A 19,640-nucleotide genomic window follows, 5' to 3' on the forward strand; every position below is an offset into this window, starting at 1 on the left:
TGTTTCCGTGACGTCATCATCGACGGCAGCGAGAATTTTATTTTATTTTTTACTTTTCCCGCAGCGTGTTTCGACTTGTTGTTTAGTCGATTTATTTTTTACTCGGGGCGGAACTTTTGAACGGAATCGCATAGGCGGCGAATTTGAAATTCATCAAAGAATTTGTTTAAAAAAAGGAGAGCAAAAGTCCGAGTGAAACACGTTCGGTCACGGACAAAATGATTCCCCGAAAAAAAGAAAAAGAAAGAAAAACCATTTAAAAGAAATGATGGAAGAAAACCAAAAAGAAAAAAAGGTAATTTTCGGTTGGTAGGGAAGAAAAGATAAATAAAATTAATGATATTGTACCCGAAATGGTAAGGGGAGGGTTTTAATATATCCGATTAAAATATATTATTTTCTTTCTTTCTAGGAGCTTCACGACTTTTAAAACAGAAAAAAAAAGAGAATCGTCCCTGTGCACATCCATATTGAAATCGATTGTGGTCAAGCGTGCCTTAAATGTTAAATAAGAATCGGGGGGATGGGTATGGGGGGAGGGGGGAAGGAACTCTTCTTCTTCTTCTTTGTTCAACTCGACTCCCAATATTTTTGGCTTGTGCTGGGCAGACCCGAGGCGCCGACGTGTTTCCCCCCTCGTCTTCTTCTCCTTCACCGCTAAGGTATAGAACGCACAACCGCCGCCACCCGTCCCTTTCGCCCGTCATTATATTCGTCGGCAGGTGTCAAGAGAGAAAAAAAAAGAGCCACACACAAAAACATGTGAAGAGAACCTACGTGTAATATTCCTAGTATTACCAGAAACATTTCAAGTCTACCCGAATAATCGCCATTTTACCAATATCTTGAAAAATATTGCCCAATTTTTCCCTCTAACTAATTCGAGTAGGTGAAGATATAAAACAGGTCAAAAAATAAAAGTTGGGCCAAACGCTGGAGAGATGATTGGATTTTTATTCTGACGGCCTGATTGAATATTGCCCGGAACCCATCACAAAATCGGGGGATAGGCGCGTGGCTGATTAATCTAGACCCTTCGCTCACCTTGATGGTCTTTTTCATATAGTCTCGTCTTTTGCACCTGAAAGCTTCCAATCATCCGGCATCGCTTAATAATCTCTCGGACAAGTGCTCTCCACGGATCGACCGATTTTCTTCTTCTTCTTGTTCTCTTATCAACTGTCGAGAAAAGGGAGAGATGAACGGACAGCACCACCCAAACTCAGATGAGATATTGACACCGCCCGACTGGACGTGTCCGAGAGATTCACACAACCCCGTGTGTGATAATATTAGAAGGAGAGTGACACCCTATAGTCGCATACTCGCATTTATCTTAATAAAAAAAAATATATATATTCCAAAAAGGGGGAAAGGACGTTATCTCGACCTGGTGTCATAAAAGGTTTAGAGATGAGACGCTAGAATAATAGCTTCCCCGCCGCCAGGATAAATTCTAGATTACCAGTTTTCTCCCCCAAAACACCCAAGCCGCTCGTAGTTTAAGAACAAGATGAAACCAAAGATATGATGATGGTGTCTCTCTATATTATAGGCCCCCCATTACTCCTCGATGGAATACAAGACTTGATTGAGGGCGGTTTGTTTCATGGGCCTCTGTGTCAGGAATTAAAGAAGCTGAAATGTTCACTTTCTTGTTCCAACACACACAATCCCGTATGGATATCGAAGGCGTCAAGGAGGGAAGAAGCCCAAAAAAATTGAAGAAAGAAAGATAATAGGACTCGATGGTGGTACACAAAAGAAAGGCCCTCCCCTTATTTGGATGAGTAGCAGCCGCTTGCCGTAACTACAACAACAACAACAACAGGTTTCCAGTGGTTGAAAAGGAGGATCGAGCTCGATTTTTTTTAACGATAAATTTTCTCGTTTGTGTTGGCGTGTCGTGTTCAAACTGTCGAAATGGAAGAGAGAAAGAAGAGAATAGAATAGATATGTAATTATTACCTTTGGGGATGCCCAGACGCTCCTGTTCCTTCTCCCACGAAGCGAACGAGGCTTTAAGGGCCTCTGTCATCTTCTTGTTGGTACCCGGCGTTAGCGGTGGCACCTGGGCCGGTATATCTAAATAAATAGAAAAAAGAAAAAAACAGAAATTAGCATCATAACAACAACGTCTTATTTTTATTTCGTGCTGTCTGTACATCTCCGAAGAAGAAAAAAACGAGAAAGACAGGTGATGGCTATGTAAAAACAGCTGCTTTGTAGCACAAGCCACACTTTACCGGCAGCAACAGCAGCAGCTCATTCTCCTCTTCTTCTTTTTTTATTTTTATTCATAGAGATGATAATAACAAGTTGCATCGAGGTAATCAACAGTTAAGTTGTCGAGACAAGCGCAAGAGTTAATTGACGATTAGAAAACTCTCTAACTCGGGGGAGAAGAAAAGTCCAACTCCATTACACGCCTGTTATATTCCCGGGAAATAAGAATCGGATATCTTCGAAGAGAGAAGAGGGGGGTTTTTGTTCAATGCATCGCTAAATGAGCTCAACCGAAAGGGGGAAAAAAAACGAAATAAGGAGAGCATTAACGAGATAGGCATAAGCATCGCCACACACAGAAAAGAGAAAAAACGGGCAGCAGCAGCAGGTTAGCGAAGTGAACCCTCTTTTTTGTTGTATACATGTACAGAACAGAACCTTCTGGGTCATTATAAGTTTCCATCTTCTTGTTTAACCTTTTTTTCTCCCCCCTCCTAAAAGGGATGAAACCCTGCCCATACATCCCCCCTCCCTCAACACCCGAAAAAAGTTTGTTCTCGGTACCGCGCGCTGACCACCTGATATAATTCTATTTTAAAAAAAGAAAAAAGGTCCGAGGTCCCTAGCTTCTAGACTGCCAGCTGACTCTTTGTGTGTTGGCCTAATGTCCAGCGTCGACTTGTGTGGTGAATGGCCACATGGTGGCCGACGCCGAAGGGTTTTGGCACATCATCAAACGCATCACTCTTCATTTCAAAACCATTTTCAGGGAAATGAAATTTGAAAAAATAAAAATAGAAAAAAAGAGAGACGACCAGAGAGACGACCGGGCACGTCTATTATTACAATTCATTTTTACCTTTGCAACGAGTGCCGTTGAGGGGCTTCATAGTTTTAATGCCCATCATAATCAACCTCGGGTGACAGTCGATGTACATAATCAACCCGATCGACGTCGATGATGATGACGACGATCACGCAGGAATTGTTTAAAATAAAGAACAAGCAAGTGACGACTTGATTGAGAGGTTCGTTTTTTTCTTTTTCAAAAGAGAAAGAGAAATCAACAATATTTTCGAAGGCAGACGCCACGTGATCGGGCAATCAACAGGTGCGCACGCGTGAGGCGTCGTCGACGTCGGTCCGCTTGACCAACAACGGCCTTGACGTCTCGTTGACGACAACTCGCAATTCACGCCGCCGTTCCAAGGTAAAATTCGTGAAAAATAAAGGACCTCCAACAACTAGCACACAGGCACACGCACGATAAAAAAGAACAAGACACGTAAGAAACGCTCAACTGTTTAAAAAATAAAAAGATGAGGTACAAAAAAGAGTTGGCACTAAAGTCACACACAACCACACAACTGTCTGTCACTCGAGCAGTTCTGCCGGAGAGAACCAACAACAAAACACAACACACACGCAGACACACTCTCAAAGGAAACTTTCGTGAAAAAATAAAAAATAAAAAAACAACAAGTCTGCGAGAGAGAGATAATAATAATAAGCAAGAGATGGTCTACTGCGATGCGTCCGACTTTACGGTTGATGAATGACTGGGCTTCTCTGCGAGTTTACTAGAAAAGTAGAAAAAAGAGGAAGAAGAAGAAGGAAAGAGAGGGGGGAAGAAGAAGAAAAAAAAGATGAAAGAAAAATGAGAGAGAGAAATATATAAAAATACACAACAAAACAGAAAAGAAAAAACCTGCTCCGGCTTCTTTCAGTGGAGCGCGCACCGTGAGGGCGGGGCCTCCGTGGCGGAAGAAGGTGGTGGGTGGTGTAGGCGGTGCCCACCCACCACAGTCCAGTGTGTAAATAGAGAGAGAGAGAGAGAATAGAGCAGCTTTTTTTATTTTTTCGTTTTTCCAAGGTTAAAGCCGCCGCTAGGTGGTGCGTCGCCATTAAAAAGCCACCCTCCCACCCCACACAACAACCCCCCCATCGAAAATTTCATGGAAATCGGTCGTGTAGGTTTTTTTTATGTAATTTGAAGGGATTCGATCGTCCGAAGGTTTTCGGCAATTCCGCTCAAATTCGAATTTAATTTTGCCATCAAGGAGAAAACCAGCAGGTAGTAGCTGAACGAGAATCAAGTTGTATAAGACCATCGAGATCAGCCGGAGGATCGGCATGAAAGAGAAGCTGCTCAGTGGACGGTGATGATGAAGACGACGTAAAATTCAAACACAATTGAATAGAAAATAGAAGAGCGCTCGCTCCGATGGCAAAATCCCTGCAGTCCTATTGTTGTACACCTCTCGCCACAGTCGTGAAAGATTTCATCATCATCTTGGTAATCATCACGCTGGACAGAGTCCATTCATCGTGTGGGACGTCATTCACAAACTCCTTCACGTGTTCTCCCGTTTCTTTTTAAAACCGGCCTCGCCGCTCTTCTTCTTTTTATCTTTTCCTTTTTTTGAAACATTTTTCTTCAATGAGATGATGAATGGGCGAAGCTCATTCATTTTCAGACCCGTGTTTGTATGTGTGTGTGTGTGTCCACTGGGTTGATTAAAAGGGACTTTACTTTTAATAGATGTAATACTGTGCGGAATTATTTACTATGGGACCAGGAGAGCGAGAGGGAAATTTTAAATCGCCGCCAATAGGATTTTCAAGCGGTTTGATTTTTCCCGCTTTTGTCCGTCAAATTTTGAATGGAAATTTGGTGGTACGTGTGAATCGAGTAGAGATTAAACTTGACAAAGAAGAAGAAAAAAAATAGGAAGCCGGAGGGAAACAAAGATTTAAATAGCCAGCGGGAATGGCATTTGTCCCGAACACAAAAAATTTCGCCCGGAGGCAGTCACGCGGGAGTCTGCTGGCTATACGAACACTAATATCAAACTTACTAGCGCTATTTTCTTCTTCTTCTTCATACCCTTTTTTTTTCGTTCTTATTTATTTATATCTACTAGTGTGTGTGTGCTACCCCGAGTTGAGGCTCGAGGTTCTCCTGGAAAAATGACCCTGGAAAAAAGAAGAAATGATTTCTTCCATGGCGACACACAACCAAGAAAATGTTCTATCCCACAAAGAGGGAAAAACCTGAGCTATTAAAAATGGAATAAAAATAAAAAATCTACAAAATTGATATCCACCCACACACACACACACAAGAGAGTTGCGCCAATCGCCAACAAAAGACTCTCTCTCTCTCTACTCTACAAGTACAACACACACACACATCCTAAAAATGACGGATTGAATGTTTGTGTTCTTTGTGTGACCGGAGAGAGTCTAGGGGATATATAATATTCACTCTTCTATGTATACACGCGTGTGTTTTGTGTGTGTGTGTGTGTAGGAGAGAGAGAGACTCCGCCGCCGGAAGTTGGGTCACACACACACTCGGGAGAGTGCTAGAGGGGGAGCTGGAGGCGACGACGTCCAGTTTTTCAACAGAACAGCCCAGAAAAAAGAGAGAAAAAAAGTTCTTCTTCTTGTATGTATGTGAGCCTTTGACCCTCCATTCAAGCGCGCCCCCTCTCTCGAATTATACACCTACACCTTGGGCTGCAGCTCTCTCCGGAGGGGGGGAAATATATAAGAGAGAAAAATAGTATAATAATAAAAAAAAGGAGTCTCTCTCTCTCTCCTGTTTTTATGAATGGTCGTCGTGTGGTAGAGAGAAGGGGAGAAAGAAAAAAAAAGGGGCCCCCGAGGAGGAAGTTGTTTGGGGTTTGGTTCATTCATTCCTCCTACCATCCATTCGGCTAGCCAGCAGCAGTGGATAGTAGTAAAAAAAAAGAGTAGTAGTAGTATACCCCTGGATGTGTAGTAGAGGGCGCTTCTTTTTCCCGTCCGTCTTGTTGCGAGAGAGAGAATGTGTCTTGTTCCATTCATCTGCTTTCTCCCTTTCTATAAGGGTGTCCCCCAACCTTATATTTATACATACAGGAAGAAAAAAAAGAAGAAGCTCATTCATGATTCCGGACAATCAAATCCGGTCCCCTCTCTCTCTCTTCTTTCCGAAGAGATAAACGTAGGAATCTTTTTTAAACTAAAAAAAAGGTTCTTCCAATTTTTTAAAATTCCCCCCTTAACTTTCCTTTGTTGGGCTCTTTAACAAGTCGACGACCTTCATTCTCGATTTGATTGAAATTATAAAAAAGAAAAAAAAAATGGGATAAGGGCGCGGTCAACTTGCGCTGATTTGATGTGCGACGAGGGTCACGTGACCTTTTTCTGTCCCCCCTCATCTTCTTTTGTGAAGCTTCAAGTGGGAGAGAGCCCTCTCAATCAAAAGTGAACAACAAAAGCAACACGGTAAATCCCTCTCTCTACGAAAACAAAACGAGCGGGTTGTTACATATTACTCTCGAAAGATTGCGGGCCGATTTTTTGTTCGGGTTTCGGGTCACGGAAACCCACCCCCACTCGGCTGTTGCTCTCGGCCCTTGTAGTCTGCAATGTCCCCTCTTATAAACAAATAAATAAAAATTAGGGGAACTCGATGATGATGATGATACGGGTCACACGTCAATGATCCTTTTGAACTTTTTCCAAGGACTCCCCCTTTGACTTTTACCCAAAATGTTTTCAACCCGAATAATAACCCAAAAAAGGGTTTTTCTTGTTTTCTTCTCTCGACCAAATTTCAGGAATTTGTTTGTTGTTTTGGACTTGGAGGCATAGTTGGCATTTTCAGATAAAAAAGAAAGAAAAAAAGTCTAGTCGTCATCTTGTGTGGTGCACAGCAATTGCTCGAGAGAGGATGAAGTTAACTCGTAAAGAAAAAAGGCGATTGGAAAGATGAGCGATGGCTTCTTCTTTGGCCACCAAAACCGGGAGCCCCAGTGACTCCCCTCAACACACACGGACAGGGGCTGATAAGAACCTTTTCTTTCTTTCTCTGATGATCTCAATTGATGGTTCGTTGCCTCTCGAGTTCGCTGCTGTCTGTCACACGAGCCTCTCTCTTCTCTCTCTCATCCATTTAACTAATGGCGGGCGATGATGGTGGGCCGCCGCCACAGAGATAAGAGAAACCAGAAAAAACCCCATCGACATTGTGTGTGAAGGCCCCCCTTAGTGTGGTGTGTAGAAGAATCTCTCTATTCTCTACTTATTATCATCATTTGCCAGCAATGGCCGATGCGGGCCTCCTCATATTTGTATTCCAGCCCCAGATAAATTCATTATCTCCTTCATTCCAGTTAAGATTTTTTTTCTTTTCTTTCTTTTCTCAGAGATTTATCGGATCATCCGTCAGTGAATGAGCGAGTCGCCAAAAAATAAAAAATAGAAAACCGTCCGGCATGTGGGAACAAAAACAAACCGACCGCATTTTGAGCCTCAAGAGAAAAATGGTTTCAAAAAGAGTTGATACCCATCCGACAAATCGACTATTGAAATGCTAATGGATGTCGGCTCTTGTTGTTGTTTCCCCAATGAAAACTCATCCATCCATCCATCCAGTGGGGGCTATCGACTGTCGCTAATACGATGCGCGCGGTGCCCAGGTGTCAAAAAGGTGCCACGCCACCGCCCACCACCACCACCACCACCGAAAATCCCCCAATTCTTTCAACGCTGAATATATAACACGGTGGCGACAAGTTTTTTCTTTTCTCTCTCTCTCTCTCCAATGTTTAAATATAACAGTTGGGAAATAGATAACAACAAAAATTGACAACAACAAAAAACAGGACGTCAAGATTTTAACCATTTTTTGGGTGTAAAGTATTTTTCTTTTTCCAAAAAGTGGAGATAATCATCATCATCGCGGTGATGCAAATCAAAACGGGAATAAACCAAATGGAAAAATAATAAACAAAACAATGGCCGACGCCTTCTTTCTCTTTTTCTTTCTTTTTTTTCGTGTGACAAATGCATCCGTCAAGAGGGGCGGGAGGAACAAAAAACTAAAACGGAACAACAGCAACTCTGAAGAGCCGCGCCCAGATTTTAACCTGTTAGTCTCCATTCCGCCAAGTGTGAAATAATAATAATAACATTTAAAAAAAAAATTTCTTTTTATTATTATTTCACTTTTTAAAAAACAATTCCCAAGTTCTTTAAAGGGGGGTTTGATCAAACAGAACGGTTAGGCTATTAAAAAACAACCGGTGCACCTGACTTTTGCTTAGACGGCCGATACAAGTGCGCACCTGCCCACGGTGTGTTGTTTGTACCCCCTCGACTTTGAGCTGCTGCTGCTGCAACACACAGTCATAATAATAAATATAGCAACAATTAAAGTTATACTTGTATATATGAAAGGAGGGGGGGGGGGGATATGCGCGGAAAATTATTCGAGCGAGTCCATCCGTGACTTGGAAAACGCGGAACACACACAAGAGAAAAAGATGAGGTTCGTCCCCAATTATACGATTTTCAGGTGGGGACGGTTTGGAAAAAGAACAACGCCCGGCCCTTTCGGAAAATATAAAGAAGGAAAAGAGGTCTCTAGTACACACACACACACATCGAGTGATGTGTATATATTGTACACTCACACATTCATCGAAACACAATCCGTCTTGATTATGAACCAACAACCCCGGCGTCTAACTGGTAATGCGACGGTGGACGGATTTGAATCTCTCTGGTAGTAGACCAAGCGTACCGGATTTGATTATTACCTCAGAAAAACAACAACCAGCTACAACATTTCGGGATGTGATTAAATAAATAAAGCTGCGGCGTGCTGTATGTAAAGTAAAGAAGAAAAAATAAAGGAAAAAAAAGGAGGTCGAGGGCTTGGGTCATGACGACAAAACAGAAAAACAATAAAGTTTCTCTTTCTTTATAAGAACGGAAGTGCTCTTTTTCGGTTCAAATCCTCGACCAGGAGCTTGACAAAAATATACTCGAGGGAATTGATAAATGACATTATTTCCCCAAAACAGCACGAGACTAATATTAATCCGCAGACTAACATTCCCCCGCGATAGGCAAAACAATCGACGACATCCGATTGGTTTTTGTTGTTTCCTTTTTTGTTTTCTACCCCAAAAATTTGGAATTATTACGAATATTATGCGTTCAAATTATACATCATCTTCTAGGGGGGAGAGAGGGTAAGAGAACTGGAGGGAAAAATAAAAAAAATATAAAAATACAAAATAAGAGCACACGGGGGTGGCATCCGGTTCTTATTCCGCCCTACTAGTCTGTTCGCATGTGGATGGAGGAGAGGACGGTGTTACACGCGTACACACAACCCCTTGCCCCTATGTTTCTCTCTCTTAGTCTAGATGAAGTAACGTGGGAAAAAACCATACAATGCGCGCCTTGAAAACTCATCCAGCGGCTAGCAGAAGCAACAGCAGCAGCAGCAGCAGTCGCCACCCTCCAACGTCGTCTCCACCTGACCCGCTTCCGGCCGCCGTCCGTCTCTCTCTCCCCTCTCTCTTTCTCCCCCCCCCCCCCTTTTTTTGTCTTGTGAAGAATATATGAAAAGACACCCCCCTCTTATATTCTTAGTCTTTTCTCTAGTGATTGTTATAGACGAACAGATCATGCTGTAATTAGAGATTATATATCCAGGGAGACGACGAGTGGGAGGGGATGATGGAAAGGATCCTGTCACACCAGACAATGACGATCCTTTTTTAAAATTTTTACCAGGCCCCCCTCCCTTCTTCTGATGTCAGCAGTTAAAGGGAATCATCATAACAAGCAAACAAACAATCCCAGAGAAAAATAATAATAAAAAAGAAACACCATACAGGGAAAATAGACACACGGAAATTGTTTCCGACTGTAGGCCTAACAACTTTTCTGAATTAGAATCTGAATTTCAAAGAACATTTTTTGGGTGTACCTTTTTAATTGGAAGACAAATGACGGACCTGGAAAACCGAAATCCACACAAATTGTTTGTTTTTTTGGCCAACAAAAGAAACGATCCCGGTGGGTCCTACAACTGAATCAGGAGCAACTAATCGAACATGGATGACACAACGTGACTGAAGGGAAAATCCTTGTGAGAAACTGTTGTAACAGAGCTACAACTCTCGAGAGTTATAGCCCAAAAAAAGAAGAGAGAGAGAGAGATGATCAACTCCCAATAGTGAAGCAGTTAGTTATCAGCATAGAGCGGAAACCGCAGTTTTGACTGGTGTGGTGGTTGTTGTTGGTGGTGGTGGCAAGCGCGCGGTGAGGGTGCCAGTCCTAAACTCTCTGTGTCTAAATTCTCTAGCTTTTCTTCTGTGCCAGAGTCTGTGTATAGTTAGCAAAGAGTCCTCCAAACATACAAAAAGATCCACGCAATCGCTAAACATAAAAACACTGCGGCTAGATTCGAGTTGATCTCATTTTTTTTCCCCCGAGTTGTTGTTGCCGTCCCCCTCCCCACCACCACCACCACTGCAACCCGAAAGAAGTTTTCAGTGTGTGCGAGGATTTGATTTTTTCCAAGAGAAACACATTACTGGTCCAAAGCGATAAGGTGCCGGCCCTAAAACCGCTAGAATTTAACTTTGTTTTCATTTTGTTTTGTTTCTCTCATTTTCACCAGAAACAGAAGAAAATGATTCGAATGTTGTTTAAGTTTTCTCCCGAAAAGAAGAAACGGTTTCAGTTGGAAAGAAGTCGGCAGTCGTTTACGGGGCAAACGACTGCCGTTTAACAAAGTCGAGGACATCATAACTTCTTGGGACGATGAGACCCACTTTTATCAATCAGTCGACCATTTCAGTGACAGTCCCACCATTACGTAAACTGCAGTTTGATTGAATGATTTACAAGCCCATCTTGGCAGCGCATAATCTCCAGCTGCACAAATAACGTATACTACACCAAGTCGTAGGCCTAATTGCTTTTTAACTTATCCAGAGTCCATTTAAAAAATAGAAACGAAGAAGAAAATCCAATTGTAAGATGAAAGAAAAAACATCAAGTCAAATTGAAATGAAATCAAGCAAGAAGCGCTGGCAGCATTGACTCTACAGGCGGGATGGAAACATAACGTGATTGAGCGATCCAATTACATTCGTCAATTGAGTGAACCTCTTGATTCAATCAGAGGCTCGTTGATTGAATAAAGGTGATGAAAAGTCGTCGTGAATATTCAGCAAAAGAAACGAGATTGAATCAACCCAATGAACCTCGTTGATCAACTCAGAAAGACGAAAATAAAATCAAAGACGATCATTTTTTTAGAAATTGCGACACACACAACTCTCCGTTCGTCTTAACAGCCATCTGTTGATAAACCTATTTACTATAGAAAAAAAGAGCGAAGCGGGGGGGGGGGGGGGGGTGTACTAATTCCATCACCGAGGATGAAAATACACACAGAGAAAGAGAGTCAGAAGATACAAGAAAAATTCCGGACCCGCTGTGAGAGCCCAGCAAGGACGACGCTGATGGTGATTCGCTCGATTGATTCAATTGGCCCTCAACGAGTTACTTCCTCATTTTCCGATTTTCTCTCCCCTCTCTCTCTCTACCATCTCTTTTTCTTTGAAGGCAAACATACAAAACAGAAGCTCCCGGGGCCCCCCCCCTCACTAACGTCCAAGGGCGAAGGCTTAACAACTTGTTGCTTTTACGGGCGGCAGCGGCGGCACTGGCACTGCCACTAGTGTGTAATTGGATCAACTCCAGTGAACCGGAAATAAATCTTTTTGACTTTTTGAATTTTTTTCTTTTTTTGGCGCTTCTCCTTTTCCTCTCCACTTGACGACGATTAAATTATTTAAGAAAAAAAACCCGGTCGTGTGTGCGTAGGTGTAGGACGCCAAAAAATTTGAATAATTCGGCGCAGTTGAAATAAAATAAAAATGAAATTATTTATTTACCTAGTGAACTTTCCGGATCTGAGAGATCGGAGAGGGATGGCACTTTCTGCATGGGTCCGGGTTGAGGATTATTGCCGCCCGATCCGTTGACGGAATGACTGTTGTTGTTGTTGTTGTTGCTGCTGCTACTGCTGTTGCCGTTGGTGCCGTTGGTGGATTTGCCGCAGAGCGGGACGAGCGCTTCGTCCTGCGACTCTTGCTTCACCCGCACCTCCATGGCGAACGTTATCTAGATTATTAAAAAAAAAGAGGCGACGCAGAGTGAATACAAAGAATTATAAGACGAGAACGTGAATCGCATATATAAAAGAATAAGAGATTGACAGACAAGATGGAAAGAAATAAAGCAAAAAAGATGCTTTGATTGGATTTCAATCAACGGAGGAGTTGGATTCGCATTTCCGGGGGCCTCCTGAATGATCCGTCGCTGGTCGTTCGCCGTCATCTCTCGTTCGACTACCGTCTGCCTATCATTTCATCAGACGAGGGGGGGGGGGAGGAGGGGGTGGGTCATTCTCTTCGATTCCGGCGGGCGGCGAGAATCTCATATCCTATGACAGCACCGGCCATTTTGTTTTTTCTGTCTTTTTACACAATAGACATGGAAGAACAAGTATAGGAGAAGAAGACGAAGAGTTCCCTTTTATACTCCCCCGATTCGATTCGGATCTTCCCGTCTTGAATTACCGGCCAGAGAGAGAGAGAAAACCCGGGCTCGTTTCATCTCAAAAGAACTTGAACACATAGTCCATTGGCACGGGCATCTTTTCTTTTACTTTTTTTTTTCCTTAGCCTCTTTGGAGAAAAGACATTGGCTTTTTCTCTCTGTTGTTGGTTTGTGCGATCTACCGGACACGTATACTAGATATATAGACTCTCCCAACTCCCCCACCGACGTATCATCTGTCTCTCTACTGAATCTTCTCTTGGATAGAGTTTGGTTTCGCTCCGATTTTTATTCCTCGCTCCCTTCTTTTGATGTTTTTCTTTTTTGTCTATCCTAATAAGTAAGGTTTCTTTACATTTGCATCGCCTCATTGAATTCCATCTCCTTTTTCGTGTTTGACTACAAATTTTTCCCTTGTTCTTTCCAACGAATCAAAATTTCGGACGATTAATTTTCTTTCTTTTCGAAAAATGTCAATTCCCCCGCGCTCTCTAGCGACTCTCTAGATGGCGTTGGCAACTAGTTGCGTAATCGACCGCTAGGTAGCGATAGTTGTACGCAACATTTTCGACGAAAAACTCGTCCCCTCTCTCGTTTAACATTGCGTCTATATACACACACAGGCACGAACGAAATGTTTGTTGTAACCGCTATAAACGCCCGTGTCGACTCGACACCTTTTCTGGCCTCATTCTCCACCCGCGCTCTACTAGCCCCCTCCCTTTTTGCTTTTTACTTTTTTACGTACACCCATTTTGTTATGATTTACTCTTTTTCTCTCCCATTTTACTTCTTCGCCTTTTCTTTCAAGGACTTGCGCGCCTTAAAAACATTCCCGGAGTCGACGACACGATCCAATAAACATCAGCGAACGGCTACCGCACAGCCAAACGCGGACCCTACAAGTCTGGGTCCCCTTTTTTCCCCCCACCGATACTTTGTGTTTTGGCTCCTTTTTTCTTTTCTTGTTAAATCGAAAAGAATAGAAAAAGGAGGTTCCTAGAAGAGTTTTAAAACGAGTCTTGTTATGATTTTTTACCTTACGTCGGCGGGTCCCGACATTCTCGTGGTGGCTTTTAGCGCTGTGGCTCATGATGCTGCTTATGTTGTCGGAGGCTAGAGGATAGAGCGACGCTTCCAGTTCCATTGTCGTCATCCGTAAAACTGTGAAATAAATCATTTGATTCCATGTTAGAAAAATAATTTAAAAAAAAAATCTTTGGGAAAAAAGTAAACATTTTTGGAGGGGGGAATTGCAAGCCAATGCGAAAAATGCCGAGAACGCCAATTCAGCGAGATGATATGCATCCATTCGAGTTGATTCAATCAATTCATCTTTTTACATTTTTCCAAGTCAAGGTCAAGCCATTCAAAGATCCGAGAAGAAAAATAAATACTGCCGAGCGAGCAAAAGTTATCCGAGACGTGAACTTATTCTTATCAGATCTTCTTGCGTGACCGTTCGGTAAAAAGAAACTCCCGTTGTGTTTCCACATGTCTTTTTTTTTTGTTTTTTGAAATTTCTCATTAACAGATTCATCCATCAGCTTCAATTCTTTTCTTTTAAAATGCCAAAAATTAAAAAAGAAAAATTGGGTAACGCACGTCATAGACACCCAAGTCCGAAACGGAAAGCCATTCAAGCGACCCGCGTCCCTGTTGCTGCCACGGGGGCGGCGCGTCGGTCGTGTACTATACTGGCGCTCGGAGCTTTTTCTATTTATAAAACTACCAACCATGAAGAAGAGTAAACTTTGCTTCTTTCGCACACTAACACACACACACACACGGTCGTCTCCTATGGCGGCCATTTCTCGCACTGTGTGGTTGTTGGTGACTCATAAACTTTTCAGCCGTGTGTCGCTCGACTCGGCGCCGTATTATTAAAGCTAATGACAATTCATATTTGGACGGTGCTCACAGTAGATTAGAGGCCGTACAAGAGTCCGCAAAGAGACACCGATGGATCCTCCCCCCCCCCCCCCCTTATTCATCCGGAAGTCAGATTGACAGTAACACGGTAAACACAGGGGTCAATTACTTTCGAAAAGACGATTAGTCAAATGTTATCGATAATCCAATAGTAATAGAGTGAGAGACTCGGGGGTAAGGTGACCTCCCAAGGACTGGCCTACTCGAGCCTACTATATACCGTGGGGGTGAGGCTTTCTCACGTTTGTCTTCTTCTTCTCCTTTGTGCTGGGAACAACTTTTCACCCCCTCCACCCTCATCTTCTTTCACTTGTTTAACTACCAACAGGTTCCATATAGTAGCGTATAAACCCCCTCCAGCACAACTCCAACAGAAGCAACAGATGGCCAGCGTATGGAGCTGCTTGGTGTACCGGGGTCACCATCTCTCTTCTATGTAGACTACTACACCCCCCATATCAAATTAAACATTTAGAAAAGAAAAAAAAAGGAAAAAAATAAGGTCACTCTCTCTCTCGGTGTCGTCTCCGGCCTTTTTTAAGTTCAATGAGCAGCCGGAAAGACTCTCGCACAGTAGCGTCATGCGTGAAAATTCGCCCGTCTAATGGAATCATCAATTCTCTATCGAGCCATTAGAGGGGCAACCCGTTGGGGATGAAAAAAAAAGAGTTCGTGAATTGCTAAACGAATGAAATGACACAGTTCACGTTGAGGAGGGAGGGGAGATTTTCAATTAAACACCTGCAGAGAGAAATTCTACGTAATTTAGTGGACCGGTCGCTACTTTACTCTAATCAATTATTTATTAAAAGGTAGATAAGATAGGAACAGAATCATCTTATAGACCTTTGAACCCCATTGAAAGTTGAATGGCAATTACAAAAAGATTACGGCTCCGTCATTTCCGCTCTTGATTACGATCAAAGATCTCGAAAAAATGAAAATAAAAATAGGAGCGTTGTACTACTAGGACGAGCTACACACATAGTAGTTCATTTGAATCATAATAAATATGCATCTTTTTTGGGTACACAAAGATGAGTACACAAGACAAAGATCACGTGACTGGGCAAAGACACGACGACAGGTCCTTTCATTCCCCCCCTGAAGAGATTTCAACTAGACAACAGCAACAAAATAGCAACCGGAAGCCCTGGATTTTTTGGAAAAAAAACTTGACGGCTGTGTGTGACAAGGTAACGAGAATAATAGTCTAGTCCAACCCCCTCTAGTGGGGTCAAAAAAATAATAAAAAAAGAAAAACTGAGAGTTCATTAATGTTCTAAATCGACCGCATCCGGTCATCTCGAGAGAGGGACCTTAAATTCAAAAAATTTACGAGAAAGAAAAAGAGATGAAATCATTTGCATAGTAAGCACAAGGACCGTGAGAAGAAACTATTGCTCAATTACGTTACGGGGTCGTATAAGTCTCTCTCATGTGTGTGTGTGTGTGTGTGTGCACATGAGGTTTTTTATTTCATAACACTCACCTGAGGCACCTCGAGTTACCTGTTCTGCCTCCTTCCCCCCTTTGTATCGTGCAATCATCTACCACCCTCAACGACTGACCCTTCGGCCGGAGAAGTGAACAATCACGAGATGAAAGAACGGGGGGGTTGGAAGGAGAGTTTCTATTCACAAAAATTGTTAAGAGGGGAGGAAAAAGAAGTATATATGTAGTAGCTCCATTAAAAGACGGCAGTCAGATTTTTATATGTACCCTATATTTTTTTTTACAGGACAAAAGTATAACCAAGTTTCTTTTGGGGCTAAAAAATAAAGTTTACTCTTTTCGAAAATAATTTTTTTGTGTTTAAAGGACAACGTTTGTCCGAGAAACCAGAATCCTAAAAAAAGATCAAAGACCTAGTAGATATAGCTTTGGAATATGTGTGTTCGGAGAAGATCTTCTTTCTGGGAATGGATTTGATGAGACACTCTCACAATACAAAAGAATTGGTCTTTCCCCCCTTCAAACAACTGAAAGAGAGTGATATTTTTCGGTTATAACGTTGCCAATCTCATATTACCCATCGTATTATATGGCTCGCCCCCCTTAGACCCGTACAAGAAAAGGTTTTTTGGCACCCCCTCTGAAATTCGATTCTCGACAAGCAACTGAAAAGTGGTTGTAGCGTTCGAAAAAAAAACCGACAACAATCAAAAGGGGTGAACACTCGAACTGTATGCAGTTGCAAGTATTAAATTAAATAATAATGATAAGAAGTGGCTACATTGTGTTCCCACCCTTACACTTTTATTATTATTGTATTCCCTACTAAGACTACCCCCTTAATTCACCGATGGCCGGTAGCTACCATTTTGAAATTTCGGAGAGGGGGACCAAGGGCGCCCAGCTTATAGCACCCAAAATCATAATAAAACGAGAGAGAGAGACCAGCCTCAAGGCGTTACGAAAATGAACACTGATTTCCCACGATATCATCCCGCCCCCTCAAAATGAACAACAAAATAATGGCAACAACAAAGTAGTTTCAACCGACGTTCGACAACAGCCCCTCTATCTATCTCGGTGTGTGTGTGTGTGAATCTTAAGCTTTTAAATTGTCATTTCGAAATAGCCAGTGTTATCGATAATTCAAGAGATAAACCAAAAACAAATCATGCAGAGCATGACGTCGAAAAACGTGGTGATGTCATTCGAAGGCAGCCATGAGATAAATAATTTCAAAAACGTGGTCACTCACCTAATTAATTAAGTTGTGTTCGACAATCAAGTCGAAGGAAACCAAAAACAGAATCACAGAAACGAACAAAAAGTATGCACGAAAACAATAATCGAAGTGTCCACATGTGTGTCGAGAGATGATGATGAGCGAGTTCAAGTGCACGTCCACTCTGGCAAGAGTGAAATTTGGTTTTGATCTTCTGCTGTGGTGTGTTCACTCTGCTGGAACTGAGAGGGCACACGCTGGGGGGTTGACGTTTGGTGTACTAGCATTTGCTTGGCCGTTGCCATGAGACTAACACTGTATAGCTATGTTCACAATAAGCTCCTCCTCCCTTCACAGTCTTTTTTTATGAATGAAACCAACTATTTCTTTTTTTTTATTTTATTTTTTACTTTTTCACTTATTTTCAATCTCCCCCCTCTCTCCTAGTCTGAACGACATCTAGTGGCGAGAAGCTGCAACTAACTGAGAGCGATCGTATTTCACACCGCCGGTTTTTCTTTTCAATCGCGGGGCCCCATTTGTCGGTCTCTCTCTCTTTCTCGTCTTCACATATATACTACTCGAGGAAAAGGACTTGAAAGTGATTTACAGCGTGATAAATCTGTTGAATTAAACATGCCGACAGTTACATAAGCGTTAGCCGTCCTTGGTCTCTCGAGAGACTCTTGTGGCTGACTGTCGAATTCGAGGAGTGTCTCCAGCCACAAAACGGTTGGCCAACTGCCATCGATACCTTTCAAATGACATTGAAATCACGGCTTGTTTTATTTCTTTGCCAGTCTAAAATTAAAAATGCGACATTTTTTTTTTTCTCCCCGCCAATTTTGCTGAAACAAAACAAATAATAATACAAGATGGCCGCTGACGACACGAAAAGATCGTCTGCATCGTTAAGACACACACATTTCTCGACTCGAGATCGGGCGCGTGTGTGTTATTTGGTCTGCCTCCATTGCTGCATGCTGTGGGTGTTTGGTGACAAGTTTTCTTGTTTTGTTTCATCAAGTTCCGATCGTTCGTTTTTCGGTCTTGTTTCAAAAAATGGCGAGCCAGGCATCTCAGAACTTGCAAACAAGAAGCAGCAAGGCGAAACCAAGTACATCAGCAGCAGCAGCAACAGCATCCGAAAATAATTCTGCGGTAGAACTCCTCCTCCCAGCTTGCAACAACAACAACAATAACAACACGTTGGCGCGATGGCCGTTATCCAAATATTCTAACTTTATCATCAGCCAAAGGCCGGGTGTTGGAACGTGGCAAGAGAGAACGGCAGGAGAGCCCCATGACATGTGGATTCAAATTACCCAAGTGAGAACACTATCGATAATTATGCACACACTCCATTTTCTTTTGTTTTTCCCAAATGAGTCATCAACTTTACTTCTTTTTGTTTTGTGGTTACAGCGTCGTTACATTCAGATTCTTCACGGTGACGTGTTACTCGAGTGTATCAACTTGTCGGAGGCCCAGGGAGTGTGGAAGGCCATCAGGTAAAACTCAAATCTCGACACCCAAATGAATCATTTCGTTAAGCAACAACTTTTTGATTATTTTAAAGACGGGGACCCAACATGTTGTTCGTCGTTTCCAATAGCAAGGTAAGGGGATGGTTGGCCACATGTCAAACTTTCCTCGGCTTTTGTTTATTTGTTTGTTATTTGAGGTTTTTGTTTATTCACACATATAAACGCTTATTGAATTCTGTCACGCACCAGGAAAGCAGCCGCAAATTTCGTATTCGCTTTCAACCAAACAACCAGGAAGAACCGACGGCCGTGGCCTACGCCTGCGCCTGTCACCTGTCCCGCTTTTTTACTTTGCACGACGCCGATCGACAAGGTCAAGACGACGACCATCCACCTTCTTGCACCATCTCGATCAAGCAGTTGGCCATCGCCGTTTTGGATCCTCAAAATTCCAAATGGCCTTCGGGTGGGTTATTTAGAGAAAAAACGACCTTTGTCCTCCTTTGACTTGTTTATTGGTTAATTGATTTTCAATCGTGTCACATTTTAGATTATGCGGATATTGGCGAGTCTCCCGAACTTGTGCCGGACCTCCTACGTTCTTGCCTAATGGATCCTAATTTCCCCGCTCTGGTCGAGGCTGTGGAAAGTTCGCTGAAGAAGTTGATGAACTCGGACAATTCGAGTTAAAATCAAATTTATCTCACCCTTTTTCGTAATGTCATTTTTAACCAGGCAATCGTAATTTTTTTAATACAGTAATATTTAAATGAGTCGTTTGTTTTTTCATACACAAGACGGTTTTCTTTTCTTTATCTTTTATATTTCTTCTCGTTTCTCCATGTGAACACCTGGCCATGTTTCCAAACACGAAAACAAAAAAATAATAATAA

General features: G+C 42.4%; 2 protein-coding genes across 4 annotated transcripts in view; one reads left to right on the forward strand and one right to left on the reverse strand.

Annotated features, from left to right (window-relative positions):
- The window catches only part of LOC124340902 (ETS-like protein pointed), a 31,800-nt gene extending 13,963 nt beyond the window's left edge, over positions 1 to 17,837 (reverse strand). Inside the window, exons 1-4 of one of the 3 annotated variants that reach the window (XM_046793683.1) lie at positions 17,294 to 17,837; positions 13,691 to 13,815; positions 11,985 to 12,213; positions 1,969 to 2,085 (exon numbers count right to left, since the gene is read on the reverse strand). In XM_046793683.1, the coding sequence (XP_046649639.1) occupies positions 1,969 to 2,085; positions 11,985 to 12,213; positions 13,691 to 13,807 (463 nt within the window). In that variant the 5' untranslated portion in view covers positions 13,808 to 13,815; positions 17,294 to 17,837. Of the gene's footprint in view, positions 1 to 1,968; positions 2,086 to 3,085; positions 3,796 to 10,003; positions 10,179 to 11,984; positions 12,214 to 13,690; positions 13,816 to 17,293 lie in introns of those variants that run through there. The other 2 variants (XM_046793685.1, XM_046793684.1) reach the window with 2 other exon arrangements.
- A 294-nt stretch (positions 17,838 to 18,131) lies between these two features.
- LOC124341283 (meiotic recombination protein REC114-like) lies at positions 18,132 to 19,617 on the forward strand. The gene is made up of 5 exons (XM_046794321.1): positions 18,132 to 18,589; positions 18,686 to 18,771; positions 18,840 to 18,879; positions 18,997 to 19,213; positions 19,298 to 19,617. Exons 1-5 carry the CDS (start codon positions 18,323 to 18,325, stop codon positions 19,435 to 19,437), a joined length of 750 nt encoding a protein of 249 aa, XP_046650277.1. The 5' UTR covers positions 18,132 to 18,322; the 3' UTR covers positions 19,438 to 19,617.
- Positions 19,618 to 19,640: the final 23 nt, after the last annotated feature.

The sequence above is a fragment of the Daphnia pulicaria genome, chromosome 5 (assembly GCF_021234035.1).
Source record: "Daphnia pulicaria isolate SC F1-1A chromosome 5, SC_F0-13Bv2, whole genome shotgun sequence".
Classification (NCBI taxonomy): Eukaryota; Metazoa; Arthropoda; class Branchiopoda; order Diplostraca; family Daphniidae; genus Daphnia; species Daphnia pulicaria.